The sequence below is a fragment of the Eumetopias jubatus genome, unplaced genomic scaffold, assembly GCF_037043125.1.
Source record: "Eumetopias jubatus isolate StellerSeaLion01/CBP00866 unplaced genomic scaffold, mEumJub1_p1.0 scaffold_17, whole genome shotgun sequence".
Lineage (NCBI taxonomy): Eukaryota > Metazoa > Chordata > Mammalia > Carnivora > Otariidae > Eumetopias > Eumetopias jubatus.
Genome location: NW_028274823.1, coordinates 5,812,429 through 5,837,607, shown reverse-complemented (window position 1 = coordinate 5,837,607; position 25,179 = coordinate 5,812,429). Strand labels below are relative to the sequence as shown.

At 45.5% G+C, this 25,179-nt stretch overlaps 2 protein-coding genes across 4 annotated transcripts in view; one reads left to right on the top strand and one right to left on the bottom strand.

Moving 5' to 3' along the window:
• The window catches only part of DOCK1 (dedicator of cytokinesis 1), a 493,587-nt gene that overhangs the window by 187,826 nt on the left and 280,582 nt on the right, over positions 1 to 25,179 (top strand). For all 3 annotated transcript variants that reach the window (XM_028119986.2, XM_028119987.2, XM_028119985.2), the window contains exon 27: positions 1,154 to 1,249. In XM_028119986.2, coding sequence (XP_027975787.1) covers positions 1,154 to 1,249 — 96 coding nt within the window. The remainder of the gene's footprint in view (positions 1 to 1,153; positions 1,250 to 25,179) is intronic.
• The window catches only part of INSYN2A (inhibitory synaptic factor 2A), a 56,799-nt gene continuing 42,122 nt past the window's right edge, over positions 10,503 to 25,179 (bottom strand). The window contains exon 4 of the mRNA XM_028119988.2: positions 10,503 to 10,686. Coding sequence (XP_027975789.2) covers positions 10,503 to 10,686 — 184 coding nt within the window. The remainder of the gene's footprint in view (positions 10,687 to 25,179) is intronic.

Below are 25,179 nucleotides of genomic sequence, written 5' to 3'. Positions count from 1 at the left end.
CCTTTTGTATTTGTAAATTGTATGCCTAGCCCACTGACCTTTTTTCTTAATCAGAAGTTGGTGCAAGTGCATGTGGAAAATCTGACCCTATGGCTTCCCATCCCCAACAGTACCCTCCCCCCCCATACACATTTGTGCACCCGTGCACACATCCTCCTGATTCTTGGGGTGTGTGTGGAAAGGCATATAGGTCCTTGTCCACCCATCTGTGCCTCTAGCAGGAGACAGATGGGCCAGGTTTTTAAGGTCAGCAGGGCTTAATCTGTGCCCTCCCCCACATGACCTCTGGACACCTTCCCAGTCAACCCATGCACTTACCTGTCCTGCCCACTTCCTTCCTGCATGGGCTCATGCTCTCAGAGCCTGGTTAGTGCCATTGAAGAAGGAGATCAGATTAAATCACTTCATAGCAAGGGTGGTTATATCAGCTCTTCCGGGGGAGTTGCCTTTGAAAGGTTTTAGAAGCCTTAATCCAACAGCCAGCCTCCAGCGGCCCCATTCCAGGGCCTTCCCTTTTCTTAAAAGGGGAGAAGGTTGGGAGTGAAGAAGCTTGTATGGCCCAGCCTTGTCATGGAGGTGGTGCCTGCCCGAGCCTTGTATGTGAGCACCTAGGGGACATATCTAAACAACTTCTAAGTTCCTGACGAAGAATCAAGAATCCCATCACACACAAAATAACAGAGCAAATTTTTACTGATGGAAAAAAAATCTGTGGCACACTATGAATTTTAGATAGTGTGCCAAAATAAATACATTGTATTCTACGCAATTGTTGGTGCAGAGCAATCTGTGGTTTGCTATCTGCGTGCTTCCCATTTACAGATGGACAAGTGTCTCTAGAAAACTAATTGGTGGGCTAATCACGGATCATAAACATTATATTGTTTAAACAGATTTGTTTTATTTTTAAGGTTTGCTTAAATTAAATTACTATGATTATATAACAAATTACCATTAATGGACTATAATTAATAAGATGCCTTGTGTTTTCTTTGTGAAGGCTTTTTGCCTTTGACAAGGGCCATTCTTCATCTCGTTAAGGGTTATAATTGATTTACTTTTTACAGGGTAAATGGATTCAGTGACAACCGACAAGGCTTGCATGCTAATGATTGTCTTAGGTGTTGGTTTTCACTGGTGTGTCTTCCTCCAGGGGCCAACTCAGAGGCATGTCCAGATAATCATGGAGAAACTTCTCCGGACAGTCAACCGAACCGTCATTTCCATGGGACGGGATTCCGAACTCATTGTAAGTGCTCAGTGATGTGTGCTTGGGTGTGTGATGGCGGCCCAGACCATCCTTCTCTGGCATGTCACTTACTCTCAGGCCCAAAAATCCACTTGGTCCTTTTCCAGCTGCCTTTTGACAGTAAGCTACTTTTACTGTGTTGTAAGAAGCCACCGACATGCATTTATATACAGTCTGGTTTATAAAATAGGCTGATTTTTCCATGATTCTAGAAGCAAGTCCAAGTTGAAGGGTCAGCAAACAACTAACATTTTGGAGACAGAAACATTTGATTCTAGTTTACTTGTAATTTACTTCTGGCAAAGGATATGTATTTTCTTCTAAGTCTTTATTCTTCTGGTGGTTTCTTGCTACGTATTTACATTTAAGATGCTGTTAATAAAATTTTATGAAGGACCTTAAAAAGTAATTGAGGTGCTCCAACCCAGCTATTTTATTGTCTACTCTGATATATTGTAGATGTCTCTCTTCTACAGATGACTGAGGTATGCAATTGCATCTGTGATTTTTTTTCTCAAGAAAGTTTTAATAATAATTTAGACAGTTTTTCAAGTTTTGTATTATGGGACTCCCCCCCGCCCAGATTTTAGCATTCTCCTTCCCAACCATTCTTCTTTTTTTTTTTTTAATTTTTTTTTTTAAGATTTTATTTATTTATTTGAGAGAGAGAGAATGAGAGCCAGAGAGCACGAGAGGGAAGAGCATCAGAGGGAGAAGCAGACTCCCTGCTGAGCAGGGAGCCCGATGCGGCACTCGATCCCGGGACTCCAGGATCATGACCTGAGCCGAAGGCAGTTGCTTAACCAACTGAGCCACCCAGGTGCCCGACCAACCATTATTCTTAAGTTTGGTTTCTTAGGCAAAAGATGCACACATAGGTCCCTTTTATTTCCCCTCGTTTCTAGTACATGTTATTTCACTAAGTTTGGTTGATGGCATTTCAAAAAAAATAATTTTTTAAATCCAGGAACAAAACATCCAGTTAAAGAGTTTTCATTGGCAACCAGACTGGATACATTGGTCTTCCTTGTGTGACCATAGTTCTTTCTGCTTATCCTGGGAGGGGCACAAGTAAGATGACATACATGACTGTTCAGGCAGCAAGGCAAGAACATAGGTAGCATTAGATCTGTTTGGTTTCTGTGGTTGGCATGAGTAAAGGATGCGGTTTTGGGTGAAATCACAGTTGGGTAGCAGAGAAGTGGGACAATTGCTGCCTTAGTATGTTTCCATCCAGTAAAACATCCTACTTTATGCTTCAGAATTTCAACATGTGTTACGTTCAGATTTCCCTTTTTAAGGTATGTCTCATTTAGGTTTGGACGATCACATGTATAAATTAGGAGATAAAACATTTCCCTGTACGTTGGCTTTATTTGCAGTGGACTTTTCCATTATTCTGCAGTAGTAGATTTGTCTACCTTATCCCGTTCTTTTCTCTAATCTTAACACCTTTGCATAGGTGGGTGGAGATGGGGCCCCATGGATTAAGATTAGGTGACTCCAGGATCACCCCGGGGGCTGGTGCTCCTGCCTTCCTGGGGTTGTGCCATGGGTGTCCTTGGAACACTCTCATGTTGTGGACCTCTGAGGGGCCTGAGGTGGGATGGGTGATGTGTGGCTTGAAGTTAAACCAAGTTCAACTGGTTGAACTGTTGGAATGGGCTGGATTACAGAGGTGGGGGTGACGTGATGCCACTGTGGGGTTGCAGGGAGTGAGTGATGGGCAGATGGGGGTGGTGGCCAGGGTCGGGGCCAGTGAACTGAAGAGAGAGTTCTAGGGTTAGGGGGCTGACCCTAGCAGGGTGTTCAGTTGGGCCATCACCTGCTGGCAAGCAGTTAAGCTGGGATGAGGAAGACAAGAAGAAGCTCATAGAAGTTTGGATGGTGCTTGGAATGTGGAAAGATTGTAAGGTGCTTTAAGTCAATGGATCTAGCGAAGGTTGAACAGAGCAGGTGGAGTGTGATGTCTTCTCTCAGACCATGTGGTTCCAGATGTCTTTGGGAAAGTTCTCATCTTGGGCATGATGCCCATAGTGGTGATCATGATAGCAGCACGTTACTGACACTTAATTTCTGTGCCGGCCACTGTGTAAGGAGTGGGAAGATTCTTATTTAATTCTAAACTTTACCGTGCTTATGCAACTGCAGAAAATGTCCTACAGAGACATAAGAAATAGTTCTAGATCTCACAGATGGCATGGAAACTGTGATTTGGCACCCTGGTTTGGTGCCAGAGCTGGTTTCCCTAGTCTTTTCTGTAAGACTGATACTGGTTTTGCTCATCTCCGTGGTGTCCAGGAGGTATCGAAGGGGACTGTGAATTGCTCCTAGGTCTTCATCCTCAGTAGGGAGGCAGCTGACCAGCAAAGTAAGTAAGCACCTTTCTGTTTAGCCCCTTTCAGTCATTTCCATGGGCCACACGCTAGAGTCTCCTGGAGGTAAAGGGAGGGTCGGGTGCCCCTTTCCCGAAGGGCTTGGAGGACCCCTCAGGAGTTCCTGAGGAAGAGCCCGTGCATGTTCTAAGAACGGGGGATGACAGTGAGAACCCACGCTCAGCCTTAGCCAGCTGGGGATCTGTTCCTACTGAGCAGTCAGCAAGTGTTCAAGGCCTTGTCTGGGAACAGGGGTGCAGAGCAAACCACCCGCGTCCAGACCCATTCCCCACCATCCTTTCTCCTACAGGAGTCTTTAGAAGCAGGAAGGGGATTTAGGCCCTAAGCTGACTCTTCCCAATTCCAACATCTTTAATATCTATAAAAAGAGTCCGGAGATTCCTTTTGTGAAACCAACGAGGCTGTCATGGAAAGACTCTCAAAAGAAAAAACAGATTCTGAATAAGCTGTAATTACTCAATGAGCAACAACAGCATTAAGATATTTTCATGAAGGATGATTACCTTTTAAAATGAGTTCTTTAGAAGAATCTTTAAGTCATCAAGGAACCGTGAGCCCTTGTGATGTCCACAGAGTGGGAAGACGGAAATGCTGTCCTGCTCAGTGTGCTTGACCTTGCTTTTCCGATTTGCTCAGATGCATTAGCTTCTTAATGTCATCTGTGAATTTAGATTAGAGGAAGATCTGGGGAGAAAAATATCCCTGACAGGGTGGACAAAAAACTCAAGTCAGCGGACCTTTTAGAGTAGGGGAAGAGCAGAGAATGGTTTCCAGACCTGTCGTGGGTACGCTGTAATATTCCAGTGTATCACAGAGATTTCAGTCCCTATGTGTTTGCTACTTGTTTTTGCATAAGTGGAATGTCAATGGTGTAACTATAAATCAGCTTAAGGTTTCTAAGTAATCACTGGAAATGGATTTAAAAGTTAAAATGATTAAAGAAGTGTTGAATAGTTAATGCTTTGTGTCATGATTTATTCCACGATACTGTCAACAATAATACCTGGAATGTGGCCTTGTTTCCATCGGAATGTTATTAGTTGGGAATGCTGTCGTGGGCTGACAGTTTTCCCATCTGTTTATGTATGGAGTTGAGAAATGAGGGACTTCCCATGTCACTGGAGAATCTGTGACATACAGTGTGAGCCTTTAAAAAAAAATTATTAGAGAGTGTAGGGGGAGGTGGAAGGGCAGAGGGTTAAGCAGACTCCCTGTTGAGCAGGGAGCCCAGTGAGGGACTCGATCCCAGGACCCTCGGATCATGACCTGAGCTGAAGGCCGACGCTTAACCGACTGAGCCACCCAGGCGCCCTGAGCCTTTTCTTTTATCTGTGTCTGTGGTGTTTCCTAAACACTGTACAGCTGATTGTATATTGTTTGTTGTAGTTCATTTTATACCTTTCAGCATTCTGTGTGAAATGAGCTATTGGAATGCATCTCATGCATAGGATAAAAATATGCCATAATCCTAAGTATCGTACTTTTTTAACAAATAAAACTGCATCTGGCAAGTACAGAATCGTAGATCTTGTAGATGCCTGAAAGAGGCCCAGACCCAGAAGCCTTGGGGTCACCTTGCCGCAGAATTGAAATGCCATTTTATCTTTATTCCACTGGGGTCTGGTACTGTGGGATAATTGAGTGACATGCTTAGTTTTATATTGTCCGATTTCAGATCTTATTTTTCTCTTCCTTTTTGGAAGTTTCTGAGGCCCTCAGTCTCAGCCGTGCTGGGTTAGGTGCTCTTGTTTGTGGACCGGCGCCCTGACCAGCCTTCTGCTGGGTGACTGGTACCCACGGCCCACCTCGCACCTCCCCCCACTCACGTGTGTCTTTGCTGGAATACAGCACTTGTGCGCACAGCTGGGTTGACAGAAGACCAGAGGAGTCATCCACAGGGCTGTGCCTCCTCTGATATTAGGTGCTTTTGCTTCTTGCCAGTGATCAGATTTACATGCTGTTAATGGGTTCTTTAAAAATGTAATCAAGTGAGAAGAAGGACCTTTAAAGATTTTTCTATGGCCTGGATACCCACCAGAAGACTGGCAATTGCTAATTCACTTAAATGAAAATGTGGGCCTTTTCTAAGGAAAGAGTCCCTTGCAAAATGCACCCGGAAGCCTTAGGAATGGGGAAAATGGTGCCTGGATCGTCTCTGTGCTCTGGTGACCAGCACACCTCCTGATTCACTACACTCCCGTGATGGAAGTTATTCTGTCTCCTGCTCTGAGCACCAACTGGGGGTGACACGGACGGGCCCGGGGTGTGTTTCATCATGAGATTGGCATCGCTGGTGGGGGAGATGTTGTTAGCGAGAACCCAGTGCTTTCTTTGAGCCTCAGTAATTTATAAGGACCTGGCCTGTTTCTGCACTTGGAAAAGAGTGTCCTAGAACTGGCCTCCCAGTGAAGAGAGCCCTTTTACCAAGACTCCTGACCCAATATTTTCACCAAGATGTGTTTCGTCCCCATTTTTGTGATGTTTGTTGTAAAGGATTTAAGGTATGAATTTTGTTCTTAAAAAATTGTGTTCTTAATCTTCATTTGCAGAAGAAAGTAATACGTTATAAAAGCTCCAAATGGATGGTACCTCTCTCTTCTATACGAGTGTCATAAAAAGTGTCTTTCATGGTATGTTTGCCAATAAATCTAGCTTGAAGACTTGTGGCTTTTAGAAAAGCGTAGCCTGACGTGCGTGCGCGTCGGAGCTGTGATGGCTTTATGTATGTTCATTTTTATTTGGTGTCAGTACAGCAGTTCTTCCTGGCTTTCTCACATTTCTAGTGTTTTCTCAAGGTTGGTCCCTGACTGTGGATTTACCCCAGAGGAAGGAACACATGTCATTGCCTGGGTAAAATATTCCATGCAGCTCTTGCATATTCATAGTGAACCACAAAGGTATCTTCAGTTAATTATCAAGCTACTTAAAAGGCAGTATGCTGCTCTCACGTGACCTTCTCATCTGCCAAAATGTAGGCTGCACGTGATCGCATGATTAGGTAACACCGGTTCAGAACATGGAACGCTCTCTCTCAGTCCTATAGCTCCTCCAGTAAATAAATTGGTCGCACACTTATCTAAGGCCAAATGTGCCAGTGATAGAGCTTTTCAAAAGATGAAAGGAGATATATCAGTATAAAAGGAGATGTGTCAGTATGGAAGGCGGCGGCTGCGATTTTAGGTGACCCTGCACCAACAAAACTGCCTCGCTTAATAGTCAAGTCAGATTTTACTTGCTGATAAAAATGCTCCAGAAGGGTCAGTCCTCTGGTGGTGGGCTTCGCAAAGGTGCCGTGCTCATCCAGGTGGCGTGGAATGGACACGCTCACGACCTGGTTGTCTCTTTTCCGAAAGGCACAAAGCAGCCACTCTGATTTGATGGTGCATCATCTGAGTTGTAATAATCCAGGATTGCGTTCCTCACCCTGCCCACATCCTATGCCCTTGGCGAATTAGAAAGGTTTTTCCACACCTTGATTTCCTCTCCATTTATACTCTGCTGGGGTTGGGGGAGGGCCTGAGATCCAAGGAGCAGATGCAGAGGCCCTGGGACCCCTCCTTGGAGGCCAGTCACAAACCAGTCACTTGGAAAGTACCCACAAGGGAATGCCCTTTGCTGTATCTACTTTGTAGATGCAGCACCTGTAGGTGGCTCAGAGTGAGTAGGGACTGGGACCTGGAGGATTTTTCCCCGGATGTCCCAGGCTGGCGCACTAGGTCTTCCTCTGCACCCTGCACACGGGTTATACCCATCTCTTCTTTTCCCTGGTGAGCGTGTGAGGGTGGCAGAGCTTCTGTCTCAGCTTCAGTGGTCCCACCATCCTGGCAGGTGGACTCTGTTAATGCAGACAGCAGGAAAGGGGGTGGGGACCTCTCTGGTCCCAGGCTTTCAGGCGGACCTCTCCCTTGGGAGAGGGCACGAGTATTGGGTTGGTGTCTGCTGGAGGGACAGGGTGCTCAGCCCAGCTGAGGTGTTGATTTTTCACTCACCCTCCCTTCCTCCCCCAAAGAAGAAGAAAAGAAGGAGGTGGCCAGTCCCCTGGGGCTGGGATCAGCTTGGTGGATGATTTAGAGAGAAGCTGTCTCCATGGGGCCGTTACAGGATTTGGCTTGGAAACAGTGATGAGTTCATTTGTCTCCTTGAGGTTCTTTAAAAATTACACGAGTTAGCTAGATCCTGCTGTGAGCTTGTATTGTGCTTTGTGCCCTGTTCTCCTGGTGGCTGAAGCCCCTGCCAGGGTCCGGGGTCTGGTAAGTACCGTCCGAGCTGCATTTCAGCGCTGCCCCCTCCAGCCAGGCCAGACGAGCCAGCGGCCGCCAGACCGTCATTTCCTCTCCTGAAGACTGGAGGAAGTTCTTTTTAGCCCCAGTACCCTTTCCTTTATTACTACTTTCTTAGATTACTTCTATTTTCCCAAATTATCGAGACCATGAAATAAGTTTAAGAGCCACACAAAACATTACCTTTGATTTTTTATTTAAAAATTAATAAAGAACTTAGTGACAAGTATAATAATTTAATCTCTATACGTAATGCCATGTGTACATATACATATGAGGGAGCACTGTACTGTACGTTTTACCTTGGTTTTGTATCAAAGTTTTTACTTAAATCTTTCTAAGAGAAGAATCGGCATCTGTTCGTGACACATTGCAATTAAATGATGAAATGATTTCGGAAATTTTTTTTTTCTATTCTGAAGATAGTTTTAGTTTTAAATAGGAATTAGTTTATCTTCAGTTTCCTTTTTGACTCTGAAAAAAAATTGTTGTTTTTGGGGGGGGGTCTAGACTGCTTTCAAACAATGATGTCATTCTGTTTACTAGGATGCCCTCTTGTTGAGACAGATTTATAGCACTAATTAGAAAGCTGCTAACACCCTTATTTCAATTTCACCGAGATAGTTGGGATTCTTAAAACACAGGGGATATAACTTGTTGCAAACGTTTTTATAACTTTAGTTAAAAACAGTATAAAATACATGAAACACATTTTTTTTTTCTTTTGAATTTTTGTCTACATGAAACAATTGCACTTCCTTCATGGTACAGGATCAACATGTCTGTCCTGTTCCTTGCACAAAAATATTTCTCAATTCTGTTTACTGATAAGGACTTCTATCCTCACGTAGTGTTTCCACAAAAGATGTGTTTTTCTTTTAATTAAAGCGTACATCTGCAGTATGTGAGTAATCCCCAAAGAATGCTTACAGGGTACACTCTTCGTTTTTTTCAATTCCAGGTCCTTGTAGAATCGAAACACTTAGAACTAAAATAGATTTGCTGTTGAGTGAGGAGGAAAACGCATGGCAAGAAATAGCTCCGATGTGAAAAATGCGGGTAGAGATCCTTTTACCAAGGGTAGCCACTTCGCTTTTGGCATCTAATCAATGAGGTGTCCATGTCAGCACGAGATTAGATGTGAAACTTTTGGACAGAAACTTGAAGACTAGGTTTTCTTGTCTGTTCACAAACTATTCAAAATTTAAGTTGTACAAAAAAAGGCAAAATAAGATTCTCTACTTCCTATCGTGAAGAGCGGAAAATTGACAGACTGTAGACGAGGGGCTTTTGATTTCTATAAAAAGATACTTGCAAAGGTGCAAAAGAATGAGTGGAAAAATAAAGGAACTAAGATTTGTATTGCAATGTGTAATCAAAAGAGAACTCTAAATGTCACTGTTTATTTAAAAAATACCTAAAAACATTTGATTCACAGCTTTCCCCTAGGTATGTCATTGAGTACAACTGACTAATAGGTTAGATGTAGGTGACATTAGGTTTGTTTGTTGGTAGCAGCTAAACTAAACACGCAGTTTCTCTTTGAGATGGTCCAGTCTTCCACGGTGGTTACAGAGCAGAATGAATTGTATGAAACGTCTGGCCGCGCTTTTGGTGATGAACAGTGTCTCAAAGACTGTTCCACAGAAACACTTTCCGGTGGCAGAGAACACCTGTGATTTATTGGTGACTGTATTATCCGTTGTGTATCTCTATGTGTGTTTTCAAATTCTTTCCAGAATTTATCATTTGGCCTTTGGGTACCAAAAGATTAAAAATGAGATCTAAGAAAGCTTAGTATATCCAATAGCTCTGACCCTGTCAACTTCAGTGATTAAAGGCATGTCCTGACTTTGGGCGACTCCTGGCTGCTGGCCATATGGAAAATGAGGAGTAAACATGTCGCAAGTCTGGAGATGAAGAGAATGCTAAGTTTGAGGTGTCAGTGTGACACTGAGATGTGGTCACTTGGCTTAGCGCTATAGCACATGAAGGCAAATACACATACAGTCACGTTTTAGAGATTATGGTCTCCGACCACTTGAAAAAATTGTGCTTTCTCCAGAATTTGATGTGCTGAAAATGGCACTCGCCCCCTGCTTATTTGCAAAATTAAACATAAAAATGAAGTCCTTTGCAAACATAAGGCTTGCTTTTTCTTCTCATTATTTAAAAAAAAGAAAAGAAAAAAGTAAAGGCTTGAAAATAATTATGAGTTTTAGCTGTGTACAGAGTGACAGCCCACGGTGTCGCAGGCTGATAACATGACACACTTGCCGATCTGGGGTGGGGGTGGGGCCACAGAATTTTTTACTTACCATCTTTGACTACCTAAGCTTCATTTCAGAGTTTACATCCCACATCCCTGAACGGCAAAGAACAGCGGGCAAGGTATGACGTTTACTGCCTTGCTTCTGGTCATTATCTGTTGGTACAAAGGCCTTTTTGGTAAGCAGGGTGGGAGGTGGGAGGCGCCCGAGCCAGCCACGGCTCACTCGATCCTATTCATTTTGGAAAAGGATTTACTTAACTCCAGTGGGTTTTAAAGATGGCCTTTAGGCTCACACACCATGAGTTTTAAAGAAACCAGAGTTTCCATCTTCCGTGCTTTTTAGATTCAGGTTTGGATTTTTGTTTGGGAGTAGCAGAGTAGGGCTCCTGAGAGTAAGGCAAAGGTGCAACCTGAGTCTCCTCAAAAGGTTGGAGTTTCTTCAGAACTGGCTGGAGCTTGTCTTCTTGCTGCTTAAAGTCCAGCTCCACACTGGGAAGAAGAGAGAGGGGAGAATTTAGTGCTTGATCTTTCATATATAAAGATCCCCCTTAGTGACAGCAAAGTGTGACATCCTACTAGGGTGATGATCGGTTTGCGTTATATGTATTGTGTAATTTTATGGCTCGGTAGTAAGCAGTCAGCTCTGATCTATTTTAGCTCTGTGTCCCTAGGAACTGTCTCAAATAGGTTCATTTTCTTTGAAAATCACTTACTTGCTTTTGTGGGGGAGCCTTTGAAGTTTTATTAATGTACTCAGCTTGTGTCAGGGTATGTCGTGTGTTTGTTGTAATGAGAAAGATGACATCCAAATAACCCTTTTGCTTGTCTGTAGACTGCACACGTGCTTCACGGAATAAACAGGTAACCAGAAGTGTGGGTGTTCAGGGGCCATCCCAGCACATATAGAGCAGGGGTGTGAAAGCCCTGTGCCCGTGCACCTTTTCACAAGATCAGAGAAATCCATGGATCTCACCTCAGATGGTTGTGGCATGACATGACCTTGGCTTCTGTTCTCCTTACAAAATCTCATTGCCTACCAACGTGGTAAGAGCCACGGTATCCAGCCTCGGGGAAAACAGTGTTTTTATGGAGTCCACGCCATTGAACGTCACTCAGTGGTGATCAAAGACAGTTTTTCAGGCAAGAACAGGGTGTTCGGTGAAAATAACCCAAAATTGTGATTACATTGCTGAAGCCAAAGTGTGAAGACGTGTAGCCATGAGGAAGGACCTTTGGCAGTAGTGATGATGTTTGTGTTAGATTGATAGGATTCAGGGCAGTTTTTTCTTAAGAAATTTCTCCACAGAATACTGTGGCCTGCCTGGGGTCCTTCCTTCCCTTCATGGCTTTGGGAACCCCATTGTTGATCCCCTAACTAACTAACTTCTAGGGGGTTCCCTTGGCCTTGGGGAAGGGATGCCCTGGTCCAGTGGCACTTTTCTGTCATCGTAGTGATGAGCCTTGCCCCCCTTCTCACTGTCCCTGTACCCCGATTTTTTGAATGTGGGCGTTGCATCACGCCAGGCTTCTGGAGAATTCCATCCTGTGCTCCTTCCATGTCTGGTCTGGAGGCAGACTAAATGTCAGTAGATTTCAGTAAAGGCTCAGCGATGATGATAATACATGAGCTCATAACATTTTATATCCAGTAGAGCCGTAAACCATTTATAATCATGAAATCCTATTGATTTAGAGAACCATTAATCCTAGCCAAATTTTGACATTTTGGAAAGACAAAACAGCAAAGTTGTACTATCCGGAGTTTTAAAAATAAGTTCAAGACCCATCTAATGGGCATTTTATGTTTTAAATCCACTGTTCCATTTTTCTTACCATCTAAGGCTATAATAGTACTGGAAAAATTAAAAATATTGTCAGGGAAGTTTATGGCTAGTTAGCCCCTGCTCCCAAAACAAGAATTATTTTTTCCCTTCATTTCAGAGGGCCTTTTTGAGTTACACTGCAGTTTATAGGAGGCAGAACGAAACCTTGTGAGCTCGTGCCTTGCTAATCTAGAACGCGTGATGATGGAGGCACAGTTCCCCTTAAGGGCAGTTGTGGAAAGTGGCAGTCAGCTTTTATGAACCATGAGCAGTTATGTGCTATGGTAGGAAGAACAGGGACCAACATCCTGCCTTTTCCTCTTGTTGTTGCGGGGGCCGTGTGGGCTTGGACAAGTCCCTGCCTGACAGTCTCCCTGAATTACAGTGAGGATTTCCAACCCCCCTCTCCCCCACAAAGACACATCAGTGAAAAAATTTCCTAAACCCGTAAGATGCAATTCAGATATCATGTAATCCTTATTAACTCTTGATCACTCATTTTATCATGGGAAACAGAGCTACCAGTGACAAAGATATCTATGGAAGAATTCTTTAGCTTGGTCCTTTCACAAGGAAAACGAGGACCTTGCGGTTGAGTTTGTGAGATACTGTGGCATCCAACATGGTATGTTAGGTTCAAAGGGGTAATTTTATCAGGTGCTTGGTTAATACTGAAAGCATGCTCTCCAGATCATAACCACTTCAACGGTCCCAGATAGGTTTTGAGTTATTAGATTGGCAGGCGGGTGCTCGCGTTTCCTAGGCTAACAGTACAATTCTGGGTACCTGTAATTATGGAATTCCCATTAAGCCGCTACATTGGGAATCCTGTTATTAACCAATTTATCACACCGCGGAACCATGTAATCACAGAGTAATCTAATCTGAGTTCTTGTTAACAAAATGACTCGACTCTGTCTGTTGAGTTGATTCCTGTTTGCCCTCTGCCATTACTGAGAAGCTGCCCTCAGGAGCAGAAGTATGAGCAGGCTTCGTAGGGAGGGAGAGTGTGTGGCCACCGAGTGCCAGGGCATCTGCCTGTGGAACGGTGTGCCCTGGCTAGCAGACACGTGGTGTGTATCCCTGAGTACACGGTTTTCCTCTGGGGGGCCTTGTTGTGGAAGGAACACACCAAGTCACCAGGCTGATCTGAAGCAGACAACTCGCCGGAGAGGGCAGTGTCTGAAGGTTAGTCATCTGGCCAACTCTGGCTGACACAGAGCAAAGGTCCCCTTAGTCTTAGCCAAATGGCCAGAAGAAAGCAGCACCTGCTGTCCTGGCTCGAGCAGAGGACCTGCACAGAAGCCACCGATGGACACAGGGCACTGGGACTCGGCACACAGACCCGTGTGCCTATGAGTTATCCAGATCGTGCCTGGGTGGGGGCTGCCAGGGGGAGAGGTACTGCCCTCACTCTGGGCGCCAGCACTGACACCTGAGTGACACCAGGTGTGGTGACGGGGCCCCACGTGCTGCCCGGCAGACGGTATGGTGTGGGAGTGGTCACCATTGCTACAGTCTTCATGGCTTTTACTTTCTCCCTGCCCGAAACACATGTCCTTGCTCCTGGCATGGCTGGCCGCTCCTCCTCCCTCTGTCCTCCAGGTACACATTACCTCCTCATTCTCTAGACACCTTCTGACAGATCACCTACCACTGCTCCTTTCTTTTCTCCTTCTCTGTCCTCACCATGAATAATTGCTTATTTGTTTCTGTATTATGTTGCCTCTAACCCCCAGATGTAGGTGCCAGGACTAGGGAGGATGCTGTCCCATCCCCATTCCCAGGACCTACAGCAGGACCTGGATCCTGGTAGTTGACTGTATAATATTTACTGAATTAAACAAATGAGCACAGAGCCTTAAAAGACAAATTCACCTTGGCTTCAGTCCCAGTTGCCCTGGGCTGCTCTATTTGGGTCAGCGCCATGGCCCGTGCCCCCATCTCCTCCCACACTGAGCCCACTCCTTGCCCCAGTCAAACAGGGCTTCTCTTGGAAGAAGTTGGTGGGCCCACTCCAGGTGGAATCTCCACGTCCATTCTATCAGAACTTAACTGAAGAAGATGGTGAAACATTTTCTGCAAAACACACAAGATCTTTTTGGAGTTTGGTCCCTGCACTTCTACTTCCCTTTTTCTGGAAGAGTCTGCAGTAAGATCTTGGAAAGAATGGATGAGGTCAGTAGGGTGCTCACAAGTGGCCAGGAGTTCCCGTGCTCTGCTCCGGGGAACTCGGGAGTAGCATTTTATTCCCGTGGGCTGGAGGAAGGCCTGGGCCTGAGTTGGAGACTCTGATGGTGTCTTCCACTCTGTCAGAGGTGACCCTCCTCCACCATGCAGTTCGGTCCTGCTTCCCCAGAGCAGTCCCAGCTCAGAGACTTACCCCTGGTGGAAAGAACACATGATAATGTTTGTATTCCGAGTCTGGGTTGTAGACCTTATCATTGTCGTTTAGGACTCTGGTGGGGGTTTAAACAGCTCCCTGGACCCTCTGGGGCCTGTGTGCCCGGCAGCACACATGAGACAGGAGGCTGCTGGTGGAGCCACCCATCTCCTGCAGGCTGGGTCTGGTGTTTGTGAAGCGCTGTCCTGGGGAGATGCACACCATGCTGAATGCTGTTTGTCAGGAGGAAAGCAATCTGGAGAAAGTCCTGACTCTTGAGTTTCAAAGCATGAACGTGAAAGGGCTGGAGCCAGGCCAGGCTTACCCACGCTAGGTGTTCTCTGAACAAAACATAAGGCTATGGCTTGTGCTGGGTGAGACTCAGTGCCCAGAGTACCGGGGCCATGTACGAGACCTGAGTCCCCAGGAGCTTCTTTTATATTTACCTCAACATCTCTCCTTTCCCTGCCTGCATCCCCTTCTCCGTCAGACGGCTGAACCATGTGACCAAATGCTTTGCGTTGAGACCATCACGTGACCTGACGGTGCTCCATGGTGCTGTTACAAAGCCATTTTCCATGCTCCACGTGACTCAGCTGTGATAAACGATTAAAGCTGTAGATTCAATTTCTTTGGTTAGTCTTTTTCTCTTAAAAATGGGAGTTTTAAGTATAGGGACTTTTCTTGCAAAATTATTATTCTGTACATTTCCAAAGTCTGTCCTGAATCTCAAGCTGCTTCGTCAGTTGGCACACAAGCTTTGTTCTCTTCCCGGAGACTCTGCTAGGCTTTGTAGTAACACCTCTCCCCCCCACTCCCTGTACTTTTGCAGAGGAGCGTGGTTGTAGCTTCTCCAGTCGGAGCTCAGCTCAGCTGATGCTCCTATAAATACTTGGACCTTGCCAGTTTCTTTAGCATGCTGTCGCCAACTCATCAAGTTAATTTAAGGGGAATATAGTTAAAACATCCCTTTCTTCAGTCCTCTGTGTGTAGCCGTTAGGAGTTAAAAGCAAGTGAGTTTGGCTCCCAAGCACTTGTGTTTTCTGGAGTGGAGGAAAACCTGAAATCTCGGATTTCTCTGTCCTCGGCAATGTCGGGGGGCTCCGTAGACTGCACAGCGGAAGCATCTGTTTTTAATTCTCCCTGAATTAGATCACCGAGTTCCCCTGGTGCTCTCTGGGGCTCTGACTGACTCATGCTCTGCCACTGTGGATAAATCATCTCACCTATGGGGACCTGAGCTTGCTGGGTCGTGAAACAGTGGTGGAGATGCGCTCTCACCCCACACTGGGGTTCTGTGGCACAGCCTCGAGTGCAGGGAAATGCAGCACGTTGGGGGATGTGGTGGCTCTTGCTGTGTAGATCTGGATGGGACAGGCTGTGTTCCCCAAAGTGCAGTGCTCTGTGTCTAGGGCTAGAATCTGGCCCGCTCCATGTCAGCACCATGGACAACTCCAGCACTGTTCAGAGGGAACCTGAGGTTAGGCTCTGAGTTTCAGGCTGGCTGTCTCCCTTGCGAGCTGGGTGAATTTAGGCAAGTCTCTTTTCCTCCTGGGCCTTGGTTTCTGTACATGTCGCTGGCCCTGACTCCAGGTAGTTGAAGAACAAGGACCCCAAATATCCATCATACTCTCCCAAATGCATCTCCACCTGAGTATCTGCGGGGCACCATACATCCAGCTTGTTCTAAATCCTATCTTTCCTCCAGCCTGCTGCTCTGTCCTTCCCAACAGCCTGCGGCCGGCATTCATCCAGGTGGCCAAGCCGTGCACCTTGGCCTTAAGCTCCACTAGTCCTTTCTGCTTGGTCCCACCAACTGGGTCAGTGAATTTTCCCTCGGCAGGCTCCACCGTCCTTCCTCTTGGGCCACTTTCCACTACCCTTGTTGAAACTTTCAGAGGTTTTCCCTCTGACCACTGAAACAGCCAAGCAGCAGGCTTGCTTTCTCCCTCTCTCCCTCCTCTGTCTCCCCCCTCAACTCCCTTTCATTCTCTCCCACTGCTTCTCCCCCTGTCTCCCTCTCCCTCTCTCCCCTTCATTCTCTCCCTGTCTCTCCCACTCTCTCCCCGTCCCCCCTTTCCACACCTCCATCTCTCCCCTCCCTCTCTCCTCCCTCACGCATTTCCCAGTTACCTTCCAGAGTCACCTTCGGAAATCCTGAAACTCCTTGGCAAAGTCTCTGTTCATCCTCCAGCCTAGCTACATGTCACCTCTTATTTCTGTGGAATTTCCAGAATAACCACATCTGCCCCACCCTCTGTCCTGTCCAAAATCCCCCAGCACAGGTTGCCCCTCAGGCATGGTTGTCTCCACATCTTTACTAAAGCAAGTCTGTCTCACATTGGATTGTAGCTCTTTTTTCTCATGACTGTGAACTCATTGAGGGATGGACCGTACTTAATTCATTTTATGTCCAAGGTGTATTTAGTCCAGTGTCAGGCTCAGAACATTCTTTGTTACTGAATTGAAATAAATGGATGAACTGAACCCAAATCCCCTCACTTCTAAAATCTCTGCAGAATGCTGCTGTTCTATTTTTTATTTTAAATTTATAATTTATCATCAAAATGAATATATGTATGTAATATATGCCTATGTGTTATATATTTATATATTATCTGTGGATCCCATTCCAATAGTTTCAAATATTAATAATTTGTATTATCAGCTTTTAACACTTTGAACATAGAAATGATTTATCATAACTGGATCCTCCTCTCACCATTATTTCACATAGTAGGTACATAATTCAAGGTTATAGAATCACTGTAAGATGTAAAATACCAGAAATAGATGAGTATTCAATAATAATATACCCAAACTTTAAGATCTGGCCCCCTTTCCTGGTATGCTATGGCAAGGAAATTATGATTACAGTTACAAAAACCAAAACACTAGCCTGTTATCCTGGCTATAATTATACTAGGATAGCCAGAGCAATTGTTACTGACTTTTCTAAATGGTTATTTATCCTGGCCATACTGGAGAACAGTCCTCTTCCCTTGGTGCTTGGCTAAGCTCCATACTTGATCAACATCTTATCATTGAGTTCCTCTGGAGTACAAATACTGATCTGGCACCCAGTCCTCATCCAAGTGCCTGAGTTATGGGCTGGCCAGATGCACCAGGATCAAGGAACCACGTGTCAGCTTCCCATAAATGGTGCCACAGAGAGGTCAAAGTGCAAAGACTCTAGCTCTATTTATAACCTCTACCCACAATAATTTATCAAGTAGGAAAGGGACCAGATCACTAACAAGAGTGTCACATGTGCATTAGGCATATCTTATGCCATACTCCTAGCAAGCCATGGAGATCATACATTGTAATTACAAGGGAACGATGATTATTAAATATAGCCTGCTACTATGCTGCTGTCCCTGGACTCACCGAAGAGCATGAGTTTTTTTGTTTCGTTTTGTTTTGCTTTTAAATTTTTGGGCAGGAAGTACATTGTAACTGCACTTAAAAGGAGAAAACACACAATTCTCCAAAATTGGTTGTAGTGAGTCTGGCAGGTGCTGGGATAGAATACAACATTAGGTTACTGAGGGGTGGACAATAACTTGGCCGTCACTTCATTTGCTCTTATCATTTTGAGGATGGGCACTTGTCTGCGCAGAGGCAAATGACTTCCTCGGGTTACGGTGCTGGGGATAGTATGCAAAGTAGCTACCTCCCTGAGCCACCAACCCAGGACTCGAGTCCTAGATGCTCCCCCTCTAATCTGATCTGATTATTATCTGGTATTCTTCAGAATACCATCTGCCCTGATAGAAAACAGTGCAAGTCTCATCACACAGACCAGAAAACCATTAGCTTTTTGTACGTGTCCTCTGGTGTCACCAGTGATCATCTAAACCCCTGGCTCTCCATTCTAGTCCCAGGGATACTATGTGTAAGAGAAGAGCTTTTTTAGGGCACCTGGGTGGTGCAGTCGGTTAAGCGTCTGCCTTTGGCTCAGTCATGATCCCAGGGTCCTGGAATCGAGTCCCACATCGGGCTCCCTTCTCCCTCTCCCTCTGCCTCTGCCCTCCCCCCTGCTCGTGCGCTTGCACGCACACTCTCTCTCGCTTTCTCTCAAATAAATAGAATTTAAAAAAAAAGCTCTTTTAAAGTGGCAGAAAGGAGAGTCCTTCATGTGGCCCTAGCAACCACCACCTTCTCTAGTCACCACGTTCCCTGTGGAATTTCAAATGATCTAACTCAGGGCATTGTGATAGGGACCGAGTCCTGCATCTGGCCCTTAAAAAGAAAATCTGTATTCATGTAAAAATGAATCACCTCCATTTTCTCATGATATTGACAGTGCAGCCTCCTCTCAATGGTTTTGGACATCGGTGAATGCCTCCTTAACTATTACCTCTGAGAGGGCATAAGCAAAAGCGAGGGTTGTTAAGAGGAGGGTCATCAGTGTAATCAACCTTTCTCTGCTAAGTATGTTTTAACTAATTGCTTTACAAACAATATGTTGAGATGAGTAATCAGTTTTCAGTTTTCCAGCATCTAACACGTATCAGAGTTACATGTTAGAACTAAGGTATTGCTATTATAAAAGCCTAAATCCTTATATATTGGGGAAAAAGAAATAATATATTTTTAAAATTCTTATGGAATAGAAAAAACTTGGATTGTTGGCTTTGGGAATTTACAGGGAGAATTCTGAGGTCTGTTAAATCTTTTGTTCTGACTTTTAATTTACTTTATTAAAAAAATGCTTCCTTTTGCCAGAGTCACTATATAAGGTATCATCCCGGGACTCCTTTCTGTCATGTTCCTCCCCCTCCCAACCCATCATTCACCATAAATACTAAGAACAGAGCGCTAAATATTAGACAAAAGGCTAGTTTCCTCCACATCAGTTCATGTTGTGAAAGAACTTAATATGCACAAGTGGCGGTAATTAGAGCAGGACTGGAAAGAGCACTTCCACTAAGAGATAATCACTATATGACAAAGGCTGCGGAGATCCCACTCCAAGCGGGCTCTGGACAGGCTGGACTTGGCACCATTTCTGCATACAAATGCAATTACCTCTCTTAACAATAAGACTTCATTAGTCGTGAGTCTTTCAGTGCTGGTGGCTCTCCTGATCCTGCGTCACCCTCCCCAGCTCTTTGCAGTTAGTGCAGTACACCAGAACCCCTAAAATTTCCACGCACAGTTTTATCTGGAATCTTTGCGTCCTTATGTTTTATGCTCTTATTGGCAATGCAATGAATTACCAAGGACGATTTGAGAAAATGCCACCCATTGATTTGTGAATTCCTCCTTCCATCTCACATAAGGGTCACTGACTCATCTTCCCCGAAATCCTCCAGTCATTTTGGAAACGAACGTGCGGAATTTAGGAACTTCCTACTGGATGAACAGTCAGAGATTGCAAGGTACTAGAAAGTTCCCAGCTGCTGTGAAGATGAGTGTACACATGCAGGGAGGCATTCCCTTCCACCTTTGGGGGAAGCTCTGGCTGTTTCTGTCCCTAGTTCCTGCCCGTGGCTCCTGACTCTCTAGCCTGAGGGGGGGGCTCTAGAGCACACCTCTGAACCCTCCCCAGCGTGCTGTCTTTCCGAGATGATCCCGCCTCCTGTGAGTCGGCCCCCTCGCAGATCATGCATCTCTGCTTCCTTCAGCTTCTCCTTATCTGTCTTTGGTCCTTGTGTCTGTGGCACACACCTATCCAACAGAAGGTTCCCCTCTGTCAGAGCTCTGTTGTTGCAGAGTCTTAGGGTAGAGGGTGCACGTGGGGTTATCTTCAGCTAGATTACAGACTCCTTCCCATCTCCCAGTGACTGGGAGGAAGCCTGTTATTTCCTAGGAGTCTCACTGAAAATGCTTGCTGCAGAAATGCTTGCAAGCACCACATGGAAATGGCTTGGGTATTTAATCAAAATGGTTGTTTGAAATCCTGCCCATGCTTGACCATCAGTGGATCACATCAAATGACAAAAACAGGACATAGACAACATGGCCTTCTGCAAGATCCCTCCCTCAGTGGTGTTGAAAACAAAGCAGACCCTCAGCATTCCTGTCCATCCAGATTCCTGCCCCCTTCCTGGTCCACCACATAATGAGTGTCCCTGGAGGCCAGCTGTGTGGTGGCCTTGATGTGTGGAAATGGGGCAGTTGGGGGCAGTGTCCTCCTGGGGGGCACAGCAGCCTCAGGTCTTCTAATGGTGGAAATTCGAACACTTAGAGGAGAATTTTAAATTCTGGTAAAGATTCTATTTAATGAATGTGAATCAGCATCATTATTGCCTTTCAAATCTTGCTTTCATTCCCACAAGCCTTTGAATGAAGGTTGGCACATGCTATTTTCATAAAAATGTACAAATTTGAATTCACGCCATTTTGTTGGTGGTATTTTACAAATTAATCACTTCAGTAAAGGAGGGAAATGGTGTTTTTCGTTGTTCCTTTCTGAAACACAATCCGAACAAAAGGTGAATCATCAGTAGTGTGACTCATCAGATTCGTCTGACAAGAGAATTAACCAAGATAGGTTGGGTACAAAGGATTTGAACTGCTTATGAGCAAAGATTATATTAGTAATTTATCCTTAAAACATTGTCTGAAATAATTACAGCATATTGTGACAGGAAATATGATTAGCCAGAAAAGTTTTACTAACGAAAACTGAAACTTGTATCTCTTTTAATCTTTTTTCATGCTGAGATGGTCTTTAATTAGAATTTCACGATTGGTCCAGATCACAATCCAAGGGAGGTCATCTTAGGAAAAAAATGTAATCATGTCAACCACCTCAGAATTCCCAGTTATGGGAAATATTACTTTTGATGTTTGCGACTTCAGTGGACGAGGGAGCAGGGCAATCAATTCGCTGCCCAGGAACAGTCGTTCGGCTCTGCATAAATCGATTGGCCGATGCAGGAACGGATGGTACTTGGTTGAGAAATGCCTTGTGCCTGTTCTCACTTTTCCCTCTGTGTCTACTTTCTGTGGACGCTCAGACTCGCTCCTGCAGTAAATCACTTGTAAATCAGAGTCAACAAGCTTTCAGAGCTGGAAGGGCCCTATCTGATCCCTTCTTGTTGCCCCACGTGACGTTAGAGATTTAGTGGACACCCCCGCCAAAGAGAGTGGGGGTACGGCCCCAACCTCTGGGGCGCCTGGCTGTGGCAGGCTGATGTTGCCAACCTCTGGCTTGTGGTACTGGCAGCCTTTTTCCCTGAAATTGCTTCAAGACCTTTTGTCCTTTTGATGTTTCTTCCAAGTCCTGCGTATTTCCACAACAGACTTATATTTTACAGAGAAATAGGTACTGCCGCCTGTGGTAAACGTACACATTTATCACAGGACCGTGCTGATAAAACTGCAGGCAGCCGGGTCTTGAACAGGGCACCTTTGCATCTCCCTGGGCTAAGTGGTACTAGAATACAGTGGATTCTTATGCTGCTCAGAGAGGGTAATTGGGTTTGGAGTGAAAAGCAGTGTGTACATGCAAGATAGGTGGAGTCAAATTCATTGACCTCGGGGGATCTCTGCCTGCCAGCGAACAGGTATGACGAATTGCAACATGTCGATATGGCGGCTGTGATGGCCCCTTGTATGCTCCCAGTTTCTGGGATGCCCACAGTGTTTTGGGATTTAAAAATTTCTTGATTTTGAAACTCCTTTAACCTGTTCAGTCTCGAGGTACTCGAGGCATCCCATGGGAAAGACCAAGAACAGTGGCTGAAATGGTGGTCTGAGGACTCCTAGGAACAGTCCTGAAGTCTAGGATGCAGCCTCTGGTATCTGAGAGTGTGGGTGCCAGAGCCACCCTTGGAACCAACTACAAGGATCATGACCTTGAGCTAACTTGCCCTTGGTGACGGGACCCTCCCTCTGTAGAGCTGTGTGCGGGAATCAAAGGAGGACTTGGTTGCGTGTTTCCTCGGTGAGAAGAAATGGACCTAAGTCATAAAGCCTCTGAAATCTGGACACTTCCTTTGGCTTGCTTCTGAGATGCTGGGGCTGCCCACATACACTGCTGCAGGTCCCCCAAACAGGTGATTTCTCCTGCAAAAGGACTGATGAGTTCTGAATGCTTTTCTACCAAAGAAACCTCTATTCTTTGTGGAGCATTTGGCGTTTGAGGATTAAATCCTAGGGCTGACTGGAAACTGAGAAATCACCTGGCTGAATTCCCCCTGCTGTCCTTTCTCTTTTGACGAAAGGGAACCCTGACATGGGGTAAGTTACGGATCTAGGTGTGTCAACAATGGCCAGCCATGCGGGCAGACTCAGAGAGATGCAAGTCTTCCAAGAGCCAGACCAGTATCCTTTCGTCCTGTTCTGTTAGCCTCTGGTATTCAGACAGTATGACGGGAGCCCCCTTACTGGCTGTCCTGGGTTAGCCACCATGTGCTTCCCCCATGACGTCACTGATGCCCACACAGGCCAGTGCTCCTGGTGAACAAGTTTCTCTGTGGCAGACCCACAACCCTCTGTCCTTATTCTGCAGCTGTATACTCCCCAAGAGGATGTATTGGGATCTGTGTATGCCATTTGTACCCATCATTGAAATGACGTGATTTTTTTTTGAATGCTGCTTAAACCAACGTAATAGAACTCAGGCAAGCGAGAATTCCTTCTGTGAGTTACAGGCTTTGGACAGAGTAGGGAGTGACCAGATATCAAGTGTGAAAAAGGTAGAGGCAAATCAGGATCTTGAACTGTGTTCTGAACTCAGATTCCCTCACAAGGCGGTTCATGGAAAATCACTTGGAACTTGAGCATGGTGCCCACATTCACAGAAAACATCAGGGCTGCCCCTCAAAAGCCTGGCATAACTTTAAATCAGCTACATGGAAGATCTCAATTTCTGTGATTCAGATTCAGTTAACAGGTTAATTGTATGAGTTCCTTTTCGACTGGTTTTTTTAGTTAGCTGACTAGACGTGAGCTTTCACCTGTCTTAGCATCCACGGAGGAGCTCAGAAAACCCTGGTCCAGCGTCAATAACCAGGGTACAGAGTGTTACATTTTATTGTTGAACTGTAACCCTCTGCAAGTTAGTAACAGTTAAATTTTCATGATTTCTAAGTAAAGTGACAGGAGAATTGGGAACAGAGCCTGATGCGCTGTGTGTGTTCAACTAGGTAGTGATACCGAGATCCTTCTTAACAACTCGAAGTCTAGAGACAGTGGGAGTCCGGCTGAAATGTTGCTCGTAAGCCCTTCTAGGATAACTTATGTTTGCCGCACAGGTTTGGGGGTTGGGGAATTGGTGTTGCCGTCCCTCCGAAGGGAGAGAGTTTAAAATACTTTCCCGAAAAAGAGATCTAACATTCCAGTTTTTCCAGCACCACCTCTCCAGGGATGCTTGGCTCATTTAGAGGGAGGGCTGCTGGGGGGAGTGCCTGGCTCTGGAGGGTCCTGACGTGCAGCTCTTGAGGATGCACGCCAGCACGCAGCAATCCCTGGGGTCGCCTCTCTGACGACAAGGTCTCTGTGAGTGGATGTGCATTTCCCCCCATTTTGTAGGAGGCAACCAGAGTGATCTCAGTGGCCCAGTCCGTCTCACTGGTCAGTCTTTGCTCAGTTTTGGCAATTTCCTGTGGTTCTGAGACACAGTTCTTTCAGAAAGTGGGCCAGTAGCTGGTGTATTGGGATTCATGCAGAATGTTGGTAGAGCCAATTCTAAATAGCAACCACTCAACGCTAATTCCTGAAAAAGATAAATTTTCTGTCCTTCACGGGCTTGTTAAATCACTTTTAATATCACTTTTAATGTAAGTTACTTCTGGATTTAGAGCTAAATTTACTTAAATTACTTCAGTTACACTGGAGAGTGCCCTAATAAATTTTTTTTTCAATCACCCACAAAATGTTAAATGGGTTTGTGCTCATCAAGCTCACTCTGAGCCTTCTCTGAAGATCTCTGCTCACTTCTGCTCTGTTGCCTTAAAAGACTGGGTGAGCCGCAGCTCCCAAAGTAACAAAAGCTAAACGGTGAGGGTAGATGCCAGGCGCTTTACATTCCCCACTTCTTTTCCTAATGACTAATATTAGCGAAGGCTACTTTATGTCAGAGTTACATCCCTTCACTGTTGACTCTAAATTCTCTTCCACAACATGAATGTAGTGAAAATATTCCCTCTAACCAAACTTCTCTGATAGGGAGCTGTCTCTGAGGAGGTAATTTGCAATTTGTGGGAGCTCTGACAAACAAAATTTGCCTGAGTGCTTGCTTTTTACCTCTTCTTTATTGGAAGTGGGAGGACAATCAGGCGGCTTGGCATGCTGACCCAGGGCTGCTGTGGGGTCCAGGCCCCCTGCGTACTGCCAGGAGGCCTTAGCAGCTGGTGTGTGCCTTTTACAGTCCTTAACTTGGGGATGGTTCCAGCCGGGCAGGCTTTGTCAGCCTTGATGAATTCTTGTTGCAGGGCTGTCCTCTGCTTTATAGGATGTTGGCAGCATCCCTGGCCTCTACCTCCTCAATGCCCATGGCACCTCCCTCGTTGTGACAGCTGAAAACGTCTCCCTCCAGACCTTGCCAGATGTCCCCTAGGAGGCAAAATTGGCCTCTGTGGACTTCTGCAGTAGGAATGTGCTAGGGTGACACCTGGTGCTCATGTCTGCCTTTGGGTTCTTCTGCCTGGCCCCAGAGAAGGTCACCAAGTGACCCAACTCCGCTTTTAAAGAGTCTGAGTCCCATGTGGGATGTTCTGCCTAGGCTGGAGATGTGTGATGGGCCCAAGGTGTGGCCTTAGGCTTTTTGCTACATTGAAGACATTTACACGATCTCCCTGTCTCCACCTTTTTGATGAG